The sequence below is a fragment of the Phacochoerus africanus genome, chromosome 8 (assembly GCF_016906955.1).
Source record: "Phacochoerus africanus isolate WHEZ1 chromosome 8, ROS_Pafr_v1, whole genome shotgun sequence".
Classification (NCBI taxonomy): Eukaryota; Metazoa; Chordata; class Mammalia; order Artiodactyla; family Suidae; genus Phacochoerus; species Phacochoerus africanus.
In genome coordinates this window covers 157762289-157777454 of record NC_062551.1, presented here as the reverse complement: position 1 = coordinate 157777454, position 15166 = coordinate 157762289, and the positions used below count along the sequence as shown (strand labels likewise).

Genomic DNA, 15166 nt, shown 5'->3' with positions numbered 1-15166 from the left:
AACGCCCGAACTCGCCCCTTCGCGGTGCACTCTGGGGAGTGTGATTTGCTTTAGCCGCTCCCTCCCGCGTTCCCCCTTGGAGCTCCGCTGGCGGGTGCAGCCTTTTCCGAAAAAAAGGAAAAAACAAAACAAAACAAAACAAAACACCACGGCGGTGGGAGGAAGCGTCGGCTTAGCTCTCACCCCCACAGTCCAGGTTTGGGCCCTCAGAGGGTGGGTTCTGGAGGGGTCCGGCTGCTTGCAGGGCTGCTTTTCCCGGTGGGTCTCACAGGACATCGTTGTTAAGCTTCCTCTTCGTGGGCTCCTGCGTGCTGACAGCAAAGGAAGATGGTGTTTCCCTTTCCTCTGGGGTCCAGAGCACGACAGTCTTGTTTAGGGTCCTTTGACCACCCAGCAGGTCCTGGAGATGACTGGTTTTTGTGAGGACCGGCTGGTTACTAGGGAAACTCTTTGGATTGTGGCTTTGGTGGGGTGGTTATTAAGAGAGCTTCATTGAACCCAGGGGAACTGTAACCTGCCACAACTCAACCTAAGATGGAATAGGCTTTTCAAGTCACCAGGCTCCAACCCTGGTCCATTGTTGGAAGCCCCTGTGCAGCGTGCACTTCCTAATTCAGGAAGTAAGACCGGTCGTTGTATACAGATTCAGTTTTTAGGAAGACGTTTCTTTTACATCTTCTTAAAAGAGGAAATCTTCCTGTAAATTCCAGTCAAGGGTCCTCTTAATTCAGAGTTTATGCTTTCAGAGTTATAGAACCCAATTGGGTCACTTTAGGGAACTCACATCACAGAAGTTTTGATGAGGTTTTAGAATCTGCCCTCTTTCTTGAGCAGTACACGGTGCAAGCACGTGAAGGTAGTTGGAGTTCCTAGCAATGGATAAATTTGTCATTCGAACGCCCAGAATCCAAAGTAGTCCTCAGAAGAAAGATCCTGGAGGAAAGATTTACAAGCAGGCCACCATTGAATCTCTGAAGGTGAGAGGGGCTCTGGGAGTGGAGAAAATGTGCAAAGGACTATAATAGCAAGAAGGTCTGGAGGAATTCTACTATGGAAGATCTATGAATTATTTTTGCTATACGTCCCCCCCAAACTGTTCCTGACCACTCCTAATTTGTTTCCCTCGTAGTCTGTTTATCAATTCCTGCACTCCCTTATGCCTTTCTAATTACTTTGGCTTTGTGGTATGTTTTTCCAGCTTGTAAGATAAGCCCCCAAAGTTACTTTTTTTTTTGCAGAATTTTCTTGTCTGTTAAATGGAATATTCATGTACCAGGTATGAGTCTGTGTAACCCTGTGCAAACTCAGTAAGACTGAGTGATAGTACAGTTCCCTCGTATCTTGTTGGACAGAGCAGTGTCACATGGCCTTCACAACTATAGTTCAGACTAGAAAAGAGACTGTTTAAATGAACTCTTTGCAACCTCAAACTGATTTCTGTTAGCAAGGAGGAAGTAAGGAATAAATACAGGATAGACAACCAAGAAGGAATCAATGACTCTAAAGTACCCAATTAATGGTCGTTATTACTTCATTAAAAACAAAAAACTGGACTTCCCTGCTGGCCTACCTATTAAGGACTCAGTGTAGTCACTGCTGTGGCTGGAGTTTGAGTACTGGCCTGGGAATTTCCACATGCCGAAGGTGCAGCCAAAAACAAACAAAAACCCCTCACCAAACCAAAAAGTTCTTTTAAAAATCAAAGTATAGTTGATGTGCAGTGTTGGGCCAATTTCTCTGTATGGCAGTGACCCAGACATACATATATATACATTCTTTTTCGCATATCATCTTCTATCATGCTCTGTCACCAAAGGTTGGATATAGTTCCCTGTACTATACAATAGGACCTCATTGCTTATCCATTCTAAATGTAATAGTTTTCATCTACTAACCCAAACTCCCAGTTCATCATCCCACTACCTCCCCCTTCTCTTGGCAACCACAGGTCTGTTCTCCATGTCTGTGAGTCTGTTTCTGTTTTGTAGATAGGTTCATTTGTGCCATATTTTGGATTCCACATATAAGTGATATATGGTATTTGTCTTTCTCTTTCTGACTTACTTCACTTAGTATGAGAATTTCTTGTTGCATCCATGTTACTGCAGTGGCATTATTTTGTTCCTTTTTATGGCTGAGTAGTATTCCATTGTATATACATACATCCTAATCCATTCCTTTGTCGATGGACACTTAGGTTGTTTCCAGGTCTTGGCTTTTGTGAATAGTGCTGCTATGAACGTGCAGGTGCAAATATCTTTTTGAATTGTGGTTTTGTGTATCTCCTGATAGATGCCCAGGAGTGGAATTTTGGATCATATGGTAGTTCCGTATTAGTTTTCTGAGGAACCTCCATACTGTTTTCCATAGTGGTTGTACTAATGTACATTCCCATCAACAGTGTAGGAGGGTTCCCTTTTCTCCACACCCTCTCCAGCATTTTTTATTTGTAGATGTATTAATGATAGCTATTCTGACTGGTGTGAGGTGGTACCTTATTGCAATTTTGATTTGCATTTCTCTAATAATTAGTGATGTTGAGTATTTTCAAAAACTGCTTGTAATTAGTTCCCTTGGTCTTTTGAACCCCTCCTCCTACATTACTGAATTTTTCTTTTCGGTTCCCTTTTTTTGGTTCCTCTTTTCTCCACTAGACTCTACTCCCCAGATTTTTGTTACATTTACTTTTTTGTTGTTGTTGTTGTTGTTGTTGCTATTTCTTGGGCCACTCCCGCGGCATATGGAGGTTCCCAGGCTAGGAGTCGAATCGGAGCTGTAGCCACCGGCCTACACCAGAGCCACAGCAACGCGGGATCCGAGCCGCATCTGCAACCTACACCACAGCTCACGGCAACGCCGGATCGTTAACCCACTGAGCGAGGGCAGGGACCGAACCCGAAACCTCATGGTTCCTAGTCAGATTCGTTAACCACTGCGCCACGACGGGAACTCCCTTTTTTTTTTTTCTTTTATAGGGCCGCACCTGGGGCATATGGAGGTTCCCAGGCTGAGAGTCAAATAGGAGCTACAGCTGCCAGCCTACACGACAGCCATAGTAACGTGGGATCCGAGCCGAGTCTGTGACCACAGCTCACGGCAACGCTAGATGCTCAAACCCACAACCTCATGGTTACTAGTCGGATTCATTTCTGCTGCGCCACAACAGGGACTCCTACATTTACATTTATATATTTGGCCAGGGCAATCGTATTTATCTTAAGGCTTCTTATGCTGATGACGCCAGACTTGCACCTCTAGCCTACGTCTCTGAAGGTGAGAGTGGAATCCGGGGCTAGAGAAAATGTGCAAAGGACTGTGATCATAAGGTGGCCCTCTGAGCACTTGACTTGTATACTCAGTTGGACTGCTCTTCTGGATGTGCCACAGGCTTACCAGACCCAGATTAGAAAGCAGAGAAGGGAAGTATAAATAGAAGCCCTGGGTTTTAGGCCTTACTATCCAGCTGGGTGATCTTAGCAGTTCATTTCCTTCTCTGGGATCTCACTCTGTCCTCATCTAGAACATGTGGGTGTTGAAGTATATCAGTGTTTCTTCAAAGGAACACTGTGGTCATTTGAGGCAAGAGAATTCTTCATCATTTGGAACTGTCCTGTGAGTTGTACAGAATTAAATATCCTTAGTCCTCAGATACTCAATGCCAATAGCACCTCTTATTGTGATGAGCAAAAATGCCCCCACCTATTTATTTGTTTTTTATTTTATTTTATTTTTTGTCTTTTTGTCTTTTTAGGGCCGCACCTGCAGCATGTGGAGGTTCCCAGGCTAGCGGTCTAATCGGAGCTGTAGCCGCAAGCCTATGCCAGAGCCACAGCAGCTCGGGGATCTGAGCCGTGTCTGCAGCCTACACCACAGCTCATGGCAACGCCGGATCCCTAACCCACTGAGCGAGGCCAGGGATCGAACCCGCAACCTCATGGTTCCTAGTCGGATTTGTTAACCACTGAGCCACGACGGGAACTCCAATAAGTGTTTCTTTATATGTCTGGGTCCCACTACACGCCAAGCTTCTGGCAAGACTATGTCTTAACGATTTTGTGGCCCCAGTAGCTGGTATGGGGCTTGACATATAGGAGGCCATGGTACATTTTTCTGAATGACCAAATGAACTGGATCTCTCAAAGCTTTGGCATGGCTTAGGAGCCCCTTTCTGTTTTGTCCCCGTGAGCTGTCTTGCTTCATCTCTTGTAGCGCCCTATCCACAGGAATGCATTCCAGCCACACCCCATTTTTTGCTATTCTCTATATAAGCTATCCTCTTACGCCTCCAGGGCTTTGATTTGATGCTAGTCCCCATACCTCCATTTTTTACAAGGTCCGTTCCTACTCGTTTGTCAGCCCACTCAAGTGAATCTTAGATTAGAAGTTTCTTGAGTAAAGGGACCTTGGACATTTTATTTACCTCTCTACTCTTGGATCTATCACAGTGCTTGGCACATATTAAGTGGTCAATAAATAATTTGTTAAGTAAGTGAATGTTGAACTGCTTTCTGAGTCCTTTTTGGGGAATTAATCTTCCCTCTTAGCACTTGGTTCAAATATCTGTCATAGCAGTTACCCTACTATAATTATCTGGTTACCTGTAGCTTCCCCTGTCTGTTATGAACTATTAGGACCAGGACTGCAGTCTCTTACTGTGTTCGGATTTTGCTCCAAGGCTTGCTACATTGTATGTAAAAATTTGTTGACTAAACAGTAATCATTATTATTTGAAGATGCCCTTGCTGTTCCATATTGTAAACTATTCTACAAATGTTATGGTGAAATAACTTTATGCTCAGCACTGTGCTAGGTACTTTAGGGAGCATAAGAAAGATCCAAGTATGAGCCCTCCTGGAACTCCCTATTAGGGAATCGTAACATAAGAAATTAATAAATAGTGGTACAAAATCTTATGTGCTCCATTGCAAAATTGTTGTTTAGACAGTTAAGGTTAAGAGTTAAGAGAGGTGAGGAGTTTCCATCATGGTGCAGCGGAAACAAATCCAACTAGGAGCCATGGGATTGCTGGTTTGATCCCTGGTCTTGCTCAGTGGGTTAAGCATCCGGCGTTGTTATGGCTGTGGTATAGGCCAGCAGCTGCAGCTCTGATTGGATCCCTAGGCTGGGAACTCCATGTACTGTAGGTGCTGCCCTAAAAAGCAAAAAAAAAAAAAAAAAATTTTAAAAGAGTTATGAGAGGTGAGAGCTCAGCATCTGTTTGAATGTCAGAGCTCCTTAAAGGGATGGAAAGATGATTTAGCTAGGTAGAGGGAAGTAGTGACATCCAGCCATTCGATAAGTGGTACTTGCTATTCTCTTTGCTTTGTACAGGCACCCACGCTTACTTTCCTGTGTGCCCAATGACAGATTAAAAAGAAGTTGAGTTACATGTGAATTCTGGAGAGTGAGCTAGGTCCACTTTCTGCCTAGTGACTGTTCCTACACACCAGCCACATTTCAATGCCAAGCATCTGCTGAATGTCCAAGCCTCAATTTCCTCGTCAGGAACATTAGAAATAACAGTATCAAACCTGTAAGGCTGTTATGAGGGCTAAATAAAAAATGTATGTTGAACGGGCTAACTGTTGTGCTTGGCACATAATAAATCATTCCCTCTTTTCACATATGGAAAAAGAGAGGCTTGTGTAGTGAAACTGGAGCTAAGGATGGTGATGGTGATGATGATAATAATAAAAATGATTACTACTTACATTTCTTGAGCCCAATTCTATCAGCTAGGTATTATGCTAAGTGCTTTGCATATATTAACTTTAAATTCTGATAATTCTGTGAAATGGATGCTTTTATCATTTATATTTTACAGATGATGTATCTAAGGCACAGAGAGATTAGTAGCTTGTCCAGAGTCATGAAGCTGTCAGTGGCAGAGCTGGGATTTGAACTAGACAGTCTGGTTCCACAGTCTGCAAGTAGAGGTTTCTGAATGTCAGCAGAGGAGGTATAAAATCTTGGAATACTAGCATCATTGTACTTCTGTTATCAACATATTACAAGTAATTTTGCCATAGCCTTATCACATCCAATAAAAGTGATACTCATATAGTGTACATTTGAATAGTAAAGGTTAATTTGGTTAATGTCTTCTTACTCCCTAAGGGAAAGTGATTTCTTCTGTTGGTTGCAATAGGATATTGTTTTAAATGGAAAGATTCTGGAATGCGCTAATAATTTTAGGTTCCTCACTTAAGAATGCTGCATAAATCTTTCCTCCCTTTGTAGGATTGACTAGCCAGTGTGTTATCCTCTGCCCCCACCCGTGGAATGGTTGCCTTGTTATTGCTTATGAACAAATCATTTTCCCTAATTGGTTTTATCAAACCTGATGTTTTAACAGTCTTTTTTTGTCTTTTTTTTTTTTGGCTGCATGCATGTCACATAGAGCTTCCCAGGCCAGGGATCAAACCCAAGCTGCTGCAGTGACAACGCCAGATCATTAACCCACTGGACCACAAGGGAACTCCTAAACCTGATGTTTCGGCCATCCACAACTGTAAGGCCAGATAATATTTTGGAAAGCACTTTTTCTTTCTGGCAATAACCGTTTCATTACTCATTGTAACTTCCCATTGATATTTTTGTGTCCACTTCCCTATTTCCTCTAAAAAATTCAGATAAGAACTTAAAATATCCGTTTGGAAGCCCATATTTGGGCAAAAACAAGGAAACATTCTTCGTATGTACATGGAATTCCTCTGCTCTGGAACTGACATCTCTATTTTTCTAATCTTGCCCTAACATTTCAGATCTGAAGACTGTACTATACTTAGTCCTCAAAGGTATGAATAGCTTTGTTCTGTTATGCCTCCTGTGCCCTGGGGATAGAGAGACAAGTAAGAAATTGTTCCGGCCCCCAAGTTGCTCACAGTCTAGTGGAGAAGAGAGCCTTGTGGATGACTATTTGCAGAAAGCACAGGTGCGGTAATTGACTACAAAGGGACTCAAGGGAGTTTCATCAAATGTGGTTGGAGAGAGGCAGGAAAGGCTACATACAGGAGGTGATGCTGGAAGAGCCTTTAAAAATAAATAGGTGTTTATCACGTGGTTGAAGCAAAGAAAGCATCCCAGGCAGAAGGTGTGAATTCCTGTGATTCATTTAGGCAGCTTCAAATAATTTGGTATATGTTGAGTTGATGGTGAGGCCGAAAAGGATTTCAGGAGCCAAGTCATGTAAGCTTTTTATACCATGCTAAAGAGCTTGGGCTTCTATAGTACCTTATGCTGGAATGATCTGATGTGGAACCCCTACCTTCATTCTAACCAGATAGAAGTGCTGGTGAAAAAGTTTCGAGTACACAGCTGAGCATGAAAAGAAGAAAGAAAAACCCTCACGTGCCAGGAAGAGAGGGGAAATCCAAACCCAGAGCTCTTAAGTGGGAGCTGAAGATACAGGCCTACCTTGGAGATACTGCAGGTCTGACCTCAGACCACTGCAGTAAAGCTAATTTCTGGTTTCCCAGTGCATATAAAAGTTTATGTTTACACTGTGCTGTAGTCTTTTAAGTGTGCAGTAGCATTATGTCTAAAAAAGTGTACATATCTTAATATGTACACTTAGAATATTGCTAAAAAATGCCAACCGTCATTTGAGCCTTCAGCGAGTTGTCGTCTTTTTGCTAATGGAGGGTCTTACCTGGATGTTGATGGCTGCTGACTGATTGTAGTGGTGGTTGCTGAATTTCGGGGTGGTTTCTTAAAATAACACAGTGAAGTTTGCCACATCGATTGATTCTTCCTCTCATGAATGGTTTCTCTGTAGCATGCAATGCTGTTTAATAGCATTTTACTCACAATAGAACTTCTTAAATGAAGGGAAGCCCACCAAACCCTGCTGCTGCTTTATCAACTAAGTTTATGTCATATCCTTTGTTGGCCTTTCAGCAGTCTTCTTAGCATCTTCAGGAGTGGATTTCATCTCAAGAAATCTCTTTCTTGGCTCATCCATAAGAATTAACTCCTTTCCATTAAAGTTTTTCTTCAGATTGCAGCAATTCAGTCACATCCTCAGGCTCCACTTCTAATTCTAGTTCTCTTGCACTTTCCGTCACAATTGCAGTTAATTACTCTGCTAAAGTCTTGAATTCTTTAAAGTCATCTGTGAGAATTGTAATCAGATTCTTCCAAACTCTTGTTAATGTTGATATTTTGACTTCTTCCCATGAATCATGAATATTCTTATTTGCATCTAGAATGTTCTTTCCTGAAGACTTTCAATTTACTTTGTCATCAGAGGAGTCACTGTCTATGGCAGCTATAGCCTTATGAAATGTACTTTTAATGTATTTCTAGATATATGTATATCTAGGAGTATATTCTAGGACCTGAAAGTCAAAATTACTCCTTGATCTTCTGGCGGCAGGATGGATGCTGTGTTAGCAGGCAGGGAAAACATTAATCTCATACATCTAGAGCTCTTTAGTGACCAGGTGTATTGTCCTTGAGCAGTGATATTTGGAAAGGAATCTTTATTTCTGAGTGATAGTTTTCAACAGTGAGCTTAGAATGTTCAGTAAATTGTATTGTAAACAGATGTGCTGTCCTCCAGGCTTTGTTGTTCCATTTATAGAGTCCCGGCAGAGTAGCTTTCATGAAATTATTAAGGACCCTAGGATTTTCAAAGTTATAAATGAGAATTGGCTTCAACAAAATCACCAATTGCTTTAGCCCCTAGTAAAAGAGTCTGCCAGTTCCTACCACTTTGACTTCTCCTCTCTAGCTATGCAAACCTGAGAAGGCATCTTCTTCCAAAATGATATTTCATCTGCATTGAAAATCCGTCGTTTAGTATAGCTACCTTCATTAATTATCTTAGCTAAATCTTCTGCATAACTTGCTAGAGCTTCCATCTCAGCACCTGCTGCTTTACCTTGTACTTTTATGTTATGGAGATGCCTTCCCTAAACCTCATGAGCCAGCCTCAGCTGCTTCAAACTTTTTTCTCTGCAGCTCTCTCAGCCTTCGTAGAACTGAAGAGAGCTAGAGCCTTGCTCTAGATTAGGCTTTGGCTTTAGTGAACATTGTAGTTCGTTTGATGTATGCAGACCACTAAAGCTTTCTCCGTTATAGCAATAAGACTTTCTCCATGTATGCAATAAGAACATATACTGTGTTCATTAGAGTAGCACTTTTAATTTTCTTAAAGAACTTTTCCTTTGCATTCACAACTTGGCTAATTGCTTGATGCAAAAGGCCTACTTTGAACTTGTCTCAGCTGTCGACATGCTTTCCTCACTAAGCTTGGTCATTTCTAGCTTTTGATTTAAAATGAGAGTGCTACTCTTTCTTTCACTTGAACACCTGGAGGCCATTGTAGGGCTATTAACTGACCTGATCTCAGTATTGTCTCAGGGAATAGCAAGCCCAAGGAGATGGAGAGAGATGGGGAAATGGCCTAATGGTGGAGCAGTCAGAACATTTATCAGTTAAATTTATTTTTTATGGGCATGGTTTGTGACACCCCAAAAGAATCATAATAGTGACATCAAAGATCATTGATCACTGATCACTGATCAAAGATTATAACAAATACAATAATAACGACCAATAAAAAAGGAGTTCTCTTCGTGGCTCAGTGGTTAAAGAACCCGACTAGTATCCAAGAGAATGCAGGTTTGATCCCAGCCCTCACTCAGTGGGTTAAGAATCTGGCGTTGCTGTGAGCTGTGGTGTAGGTTGAAGACACAGCTCAGGTCTTATGTTGCTGTGGCTGTGGCGTAGGCAGATAGCCACAGCTCCAGTTCAACCCCTAACCTGGGAACTTACATCTGCTGCACATGCAGCCCTAAAAACAAAAAACAAAAAAAAGTAAGAAAAAGGAAATTAGAGGGAGTTCCTGTTGTGGCTCAGTAGGTTAAGAATCCGACTAGTATTTGTGAGGAAGCACATTTGATCCCTGGCCTTGCTTAGTGGGTTATGGGTCCGGCATTGCCACAAGCTGTGGTGTAGTCACAGATGCAACTTAGATCCCACATTGCTATGGCTGTGGTGTAGTCTGGCAGCTGCAGCTCCCATTCGACCCCTAGCCTGGGAACTTCCATATGCTGTAGGTGTGGCCCTAGCCCTAAAAGGAAAAGGAAACAAAAGAAATTAGACCCTCACTCTTACTGCCGTGTGTGTGTGTGTATGTGTATAATTTTTTTAAAAAAATTATAGTATTTGTACAGCTGAAAAATTAACATAAAAACTGGCCCAGACCAGGAAAAGGGCTTGGCAGAAGTGAGATTTCCCTGTTAAGACACTTCACAATCTAGAGTACACAGGACTTCCAAGGAAAACAATCTCCATTAAAAATGAATTTATGGAGTTCCCGTCGTGGCACAGTGGTTAACGAATCCGACTAGGAACCATGAGGTTGCGGGTTCGGTCCCTGCCCTCGCTCAGTGGGTTAATGATCCGGCGTTGCCGTGAGCTGTGGTGTAGGTTGCAGACGTGGCTCGGATCCCGCGTTGCTGTGGCTCTGGCGTAGGCCGGTGGCTACAGCTCCGATTCGACCCCTAGCCTGGGAACCTCCATATGCCGCGGGAGCGGCCCAAGAAATAGCAACAACAACAAAAAAAAAGGCAAAAGACAAAAAAAAATGAATTTATGGTCAAAAATTACAAAACCTTACAAGAAAATAAATTACCAGGAGAGCAAATGAGCAGGAAGATGTAACTAATAGAATTTCTACCCCAAGAAGGACAGATAGGAGAACAGTCTGAAAGAGACTTTAAATATATTTAAAATGTTCACAGAGATAAAGTAATAGGAATGATGAGATAAGAACAAGATAGTATGAAAAGAAAACAGGCAGATTGGAGGAAAAAACAGAAAATCTGTCCTACAAAAAAAGCTTCTTTGTTGAGGAGGATACTGGTATGGATTTCATTGAATATGTATCTTAAAAATTGTAGAGGCAAACACTAAAATGATAGAAATAGAATGTGTAATTTCCAACCATGAAAAAAGAGAAGATTAAAGAAAACTCAGGCTTTTAAAAGATAAGAAAGAAGGGAAAAAAGCAAAGAGAAAGTATGTCCAATATGTCAGTAATCATGATCAATGCAAATGGATTAAACATGCCTATTAAAAGATAGAGATTCTCAGATTGGATGAGGGGGGAGCAAAATAAAGCAGCCATAGGCTGTTAAAGCATAATGACCCAGAAAAGTTGAAAGTAAAGGAATGGAAGACATATGAATATGTAGTGGGAGTTCATCAAAGCAATGCTTATAATAGGAAAAATATGAGGGGGAAAACTCCCTAAAGATCCATTAGGGGAATCGATTTTTAAATTCTAACATATTTGTATTTAAAAATAATGGAATATTATCCAATACTATTAAAATGGATCAACTAGGTTTGTATGTATCCATATGGATAAATCAAGAAAATATATTGTGTGGAAAAAGCAAGTTGCAGAATATGATATTTACACTTCCTTCCTACTGAAAGTACCCCCTCACCTGGCTTCATTTATTTATTTTTCATACCATTTAACACAATATTTTATATTGTAACAGGTCATAAAAAGGACTCTGTTTCAACTTTAGCTAAGACCGCTAAAGGCTGAAAACAAAGCAATAGCTATAAAATGACATTCCCAAATGTTATTCTAGATGGTCTTTGCAGAACGTGGGAAGGCAGTACATGGAATTCTGAACCCATCAGCTACCTTAGGCAATAAAGAAAGTTGAAGGAAGAGAGGAGAGAGAGTTCCTTTAGATGAAATGGGAGGGCTGCGGCGTGGTCCCTTGGAGAACTGGACCTCAGTTCTTGGAGTTGGTGGACGCAGAGGCCAGACCTGTGCCTGGGAACATCTGAAACCAGAGGGTGGCAACTGCTACTGTAAGGAGAAGTGGCTGCGCGGAGAAGGCTGTCCGCGTCAGAGTTGGTCAGGGTGATGATGTAGGCGTAGTGGAGCAAATGCTGGCTGGCCTAGAGTTGAATTAAAGGATCCTTGGAAAGCAGCGGGACCTTCACAGAGAGAATCAGGTTGCCAGAAACTGGAGACTTAGCGTGGACCTATAAGCAACTGGAAGAGGCCTTGCTACTGTTGTAGGAATTGCAGGTGAAGCTCAACCATGGGAGTTCTACACGGAACCACAAAAGCACCTTCTGAGAGAGTCAGCTTTTAAATGTCTACCCAGTATAGAGAGCGCAGAAACCTGAGCAGTGTAGCATCACGACCCAAAATTAGGCTTTTCCTACCCCTCCCCTCCCCTCCTTTTCCTAGTTTCAAACCTGAAAGGTCAGAGAGCAAAGCAAACAAGCAGATGCGGGAGGAGAGGCAAAGGTGGATGGGAAAAAAGCGAAGTCAGACATCCCCTTCTTCCACTACGGGCAGCTAAGCTGGGCCCCAGCCAGGGAGGGAGTTGAGACCTTTCTGGGGTTGCTTTTTATTGAACTATCACATGCACGTAAAAAAGTGGACAAATCATGAGTGTACATCTTAACAAATTTTCACAAAGAGAACATAACCTGTGTCACCAGTATCCAGCTCAAGAAATAGAATATTGTCTGTGGCAAAGCAGAAACAAATCTGACTAGGAACCATGAAGTTGCAGGTTCGATCCCTGGCCTTACTCATTGGGTTAAGGACCCGGCATTGCTGTGAGCTGTGGTGTAGGTCACAGATGCACCTCGGATCTGGCATTGCTGTGGCTGTGGTACAGGCTGGCAGCTACACCTCTGATTGGACCCCTAGCCTGGGAACCTCCATATGCCACGGGTGTGGCCCTAAAAAGACAAAAAGCTAAAAAAATAAAAGAAAGAAATAGAATATTACGAGAAGTCTTTCTGTCCCCTTCCAGACCCTAACTGAGCCCACCTCTGCAGGGTAATGATGATACAAGACAAAAACAAATTTTTATAACTATAAAAGCAGTTTTATTTTTTGTCTCCCAGTTTACTATTTAAAAAAAAAAGTTCTTGAAGTTCCTGTTGTGGCAAAGAGGAAGTGAATCTGACTAGTATCCATGAGGATGTGGGTTCGATCCTGGCCTCGCTCAGTGGGTCAGGGATCCAGCGTTGCCATGTGCTGTGGTGTAGTTCGAAGACACGGCTCGGATCCCGTGTGTTGCTGTGACTGTAGTGTAGGCCGGCAGGTGTAGCTCTGATTCAACCCCTAGCCTGGGAACTTCTGTATGCCACAGGTGTGGCCCTAAAAAAGGAAAGAAAAAAAAAAAACTTAGTTGAAATAATTTCAAAACTACAGAGAAGTTGCGATACAGTACAAAGATCTTCCTCGTCCCTTTCACCCAGATTCCTTAATTGTTAATACTTTACATTTAATGGAAAGACACATGTTAACTTTAAGATGGTAGATTCTTCTAGGAATGGAAGGAAGGGAATGAAAGGTGAAGGGTGTAAAGATACTTGAACTTGAGTTCCTGTTGTGGCGTAGCAGAAACAATCTGACTTGGCCTTGCCCAGTGCGTTAAGGATCTGGCATTCTGTGAGCTGTGGTGTAGGTCGCAGCCATGGCACGGATCCCGGGTTGCTGTGGCTCTGGTGTAGGCTGGCAGCTACAGCTCCGATTAGACCGCTAGCCTGGGAACCTCTATATGCTGTGGGTACAGCCCTAAAAAGACGAAAAACAAACAAACAAAAGATACTTTACAGTATTTTATTGTTTTATGTGAAATGGCAAGATGTTAACTTTGTTTTCATTGTAAGTAGTGAGTTACTCTACCTTTTTATTTTTTATTTATTTATTTTTTCTTTTTAAGGGCCACACCCATGGTATATGGAGGTTCCCAGGCTAGGGGTTGAATTGGGGTTGTAGCTGCCAGCCTACACCACAGCTACAGCAACACCAGAGCCGAGCCACACCTGCGACCTACACCACAGCTCACAGCAATGCCGGATCCTTAACCCACTGAGCGAGTCCAGGGATCAAACCCACGTCCTCATGGATACTAGTCAGATTTGATTCCACCGAACCACAATGGGAACTCCCACTCTACCTTTTTGTGTGTTTGAAGTTTTAAAAAATTCTTTAAACAAAAAAGGGTTTGAATTTTATCATCCAGGAAGTGAGGAGTTGTTGAAGTGTGCTTTTTATTGTTGAAATAAATATGTCTTTATGACTTCTCTGCTCTCTGTCCTTGCCTATGAATTAAGACACTTAAGTGAGCCATGGGGTTGATCCACCGCGGCATCGTTTTTCCTTTTCCCTCCTTATTGCCTCTCAGTGCTAAGTGCCCAGTGGTGTCTGACATGGTAAGATTAAAACTTGCACTTTCCTAATAGATGTAACTCTCTTCCTGATTTGCCGTAAGCAGGAGCTGCTTTTAAGCAATTACCCATCATTTGGGGCCATCACACATACTATGCTTTGGTTCAGGTCATAATCAATAATTCATATATCAATAGGAGCCCCATTAGCTCAGGTGAAGGCAGATATCTTTCTAATGAAAATGTTCCATTTTCCAAATGACTTTTCTTTTTCCCAGAGAGTTGTGGTCATAGAAGACATAAAAAGATGGAAAACTATGTTGGAGCTTCCTGATCAAACCAAGGAGAATCTAGTTGAAGCCTTACGAGAATTAAAGAAGAAAATACCCTCCAGGGAAGTGTTAAAATCAACAAGGATTGGTATGTTCCTTCTGAACTTCACGAGACGTGCTTATATTTTGTTTCTTTCCTTCTCCTTTTCTCCCTCCCTCAAACATTAAGTTGTCCATCTTATCAGTGCTTCTCAAACTATCTGTGGTGAGGGACCACTGTTTTAAAAAATTCTCCATTGGTTGCAGACTAATACTCTTATAATAAAATAAAAATTACCAGGAAAGGGAAATTAAAATATGCAAAATACAAGCCCAACTTCTAAGAAAAAAATCAGATTCAATAGATGTAGAATTACTTTGTTAAACTGCTATAAAAATTCCTAAATGTTTACTTCAGTTTCCATACTTACTGCTTGGACTGGTAACTGGCATGATCTGTGGATAACATTTTGGGTGTGCTTGATGCTTGGCGTGCAAAAATGAAGAAGACATGACTCGTGACCTCAAGATCCCTGGGGTTTGGTGGATAAACAAGCATGTAGACAAATGAGAGTAGTAAACTAGTGTAGGTTATTAAAAAAAAAACAAAACCAAAAACATATAGATTATGTCCACAGTACCATTCTGATCTGAACAAGGTATATGCTGGCACAGAGGAC

General features: G+C 41.9%; 1 protein-coding gene across 2 annotated transcripts in view; it reads left to right on the top strand.

The window, feature by feature from the left end:
* The first annotated feature begins 37 nt into the window (after positions 1–37).
* Positions 38–15166, top strand: part of TCEANC2 (transcription elongation factor A N-terminal and central domain containing 2) — a 39919-nt gene continuing 24790 nt past the window's right edge. The window contains exons 1-3 of one of the 2 annotated variants that reach the window (XM_047789020.1): positions 38–196; positions 835–977; positions 14454–14595. In XM_047789020.1, the coding sequence (XP_047644976.1) occupies positions 876–977; positions 14454–14595 (244 nt within the window). In that variant the 5' untranslated portion in view covers positions 38–196; positions 835–875. Of the gene's footprint in view, positions 978–14453; positions 14596–15166 lie in introns of both variants that reach the window. The other variant, XM_047789021.1, reaches the window with a different exon arrangement.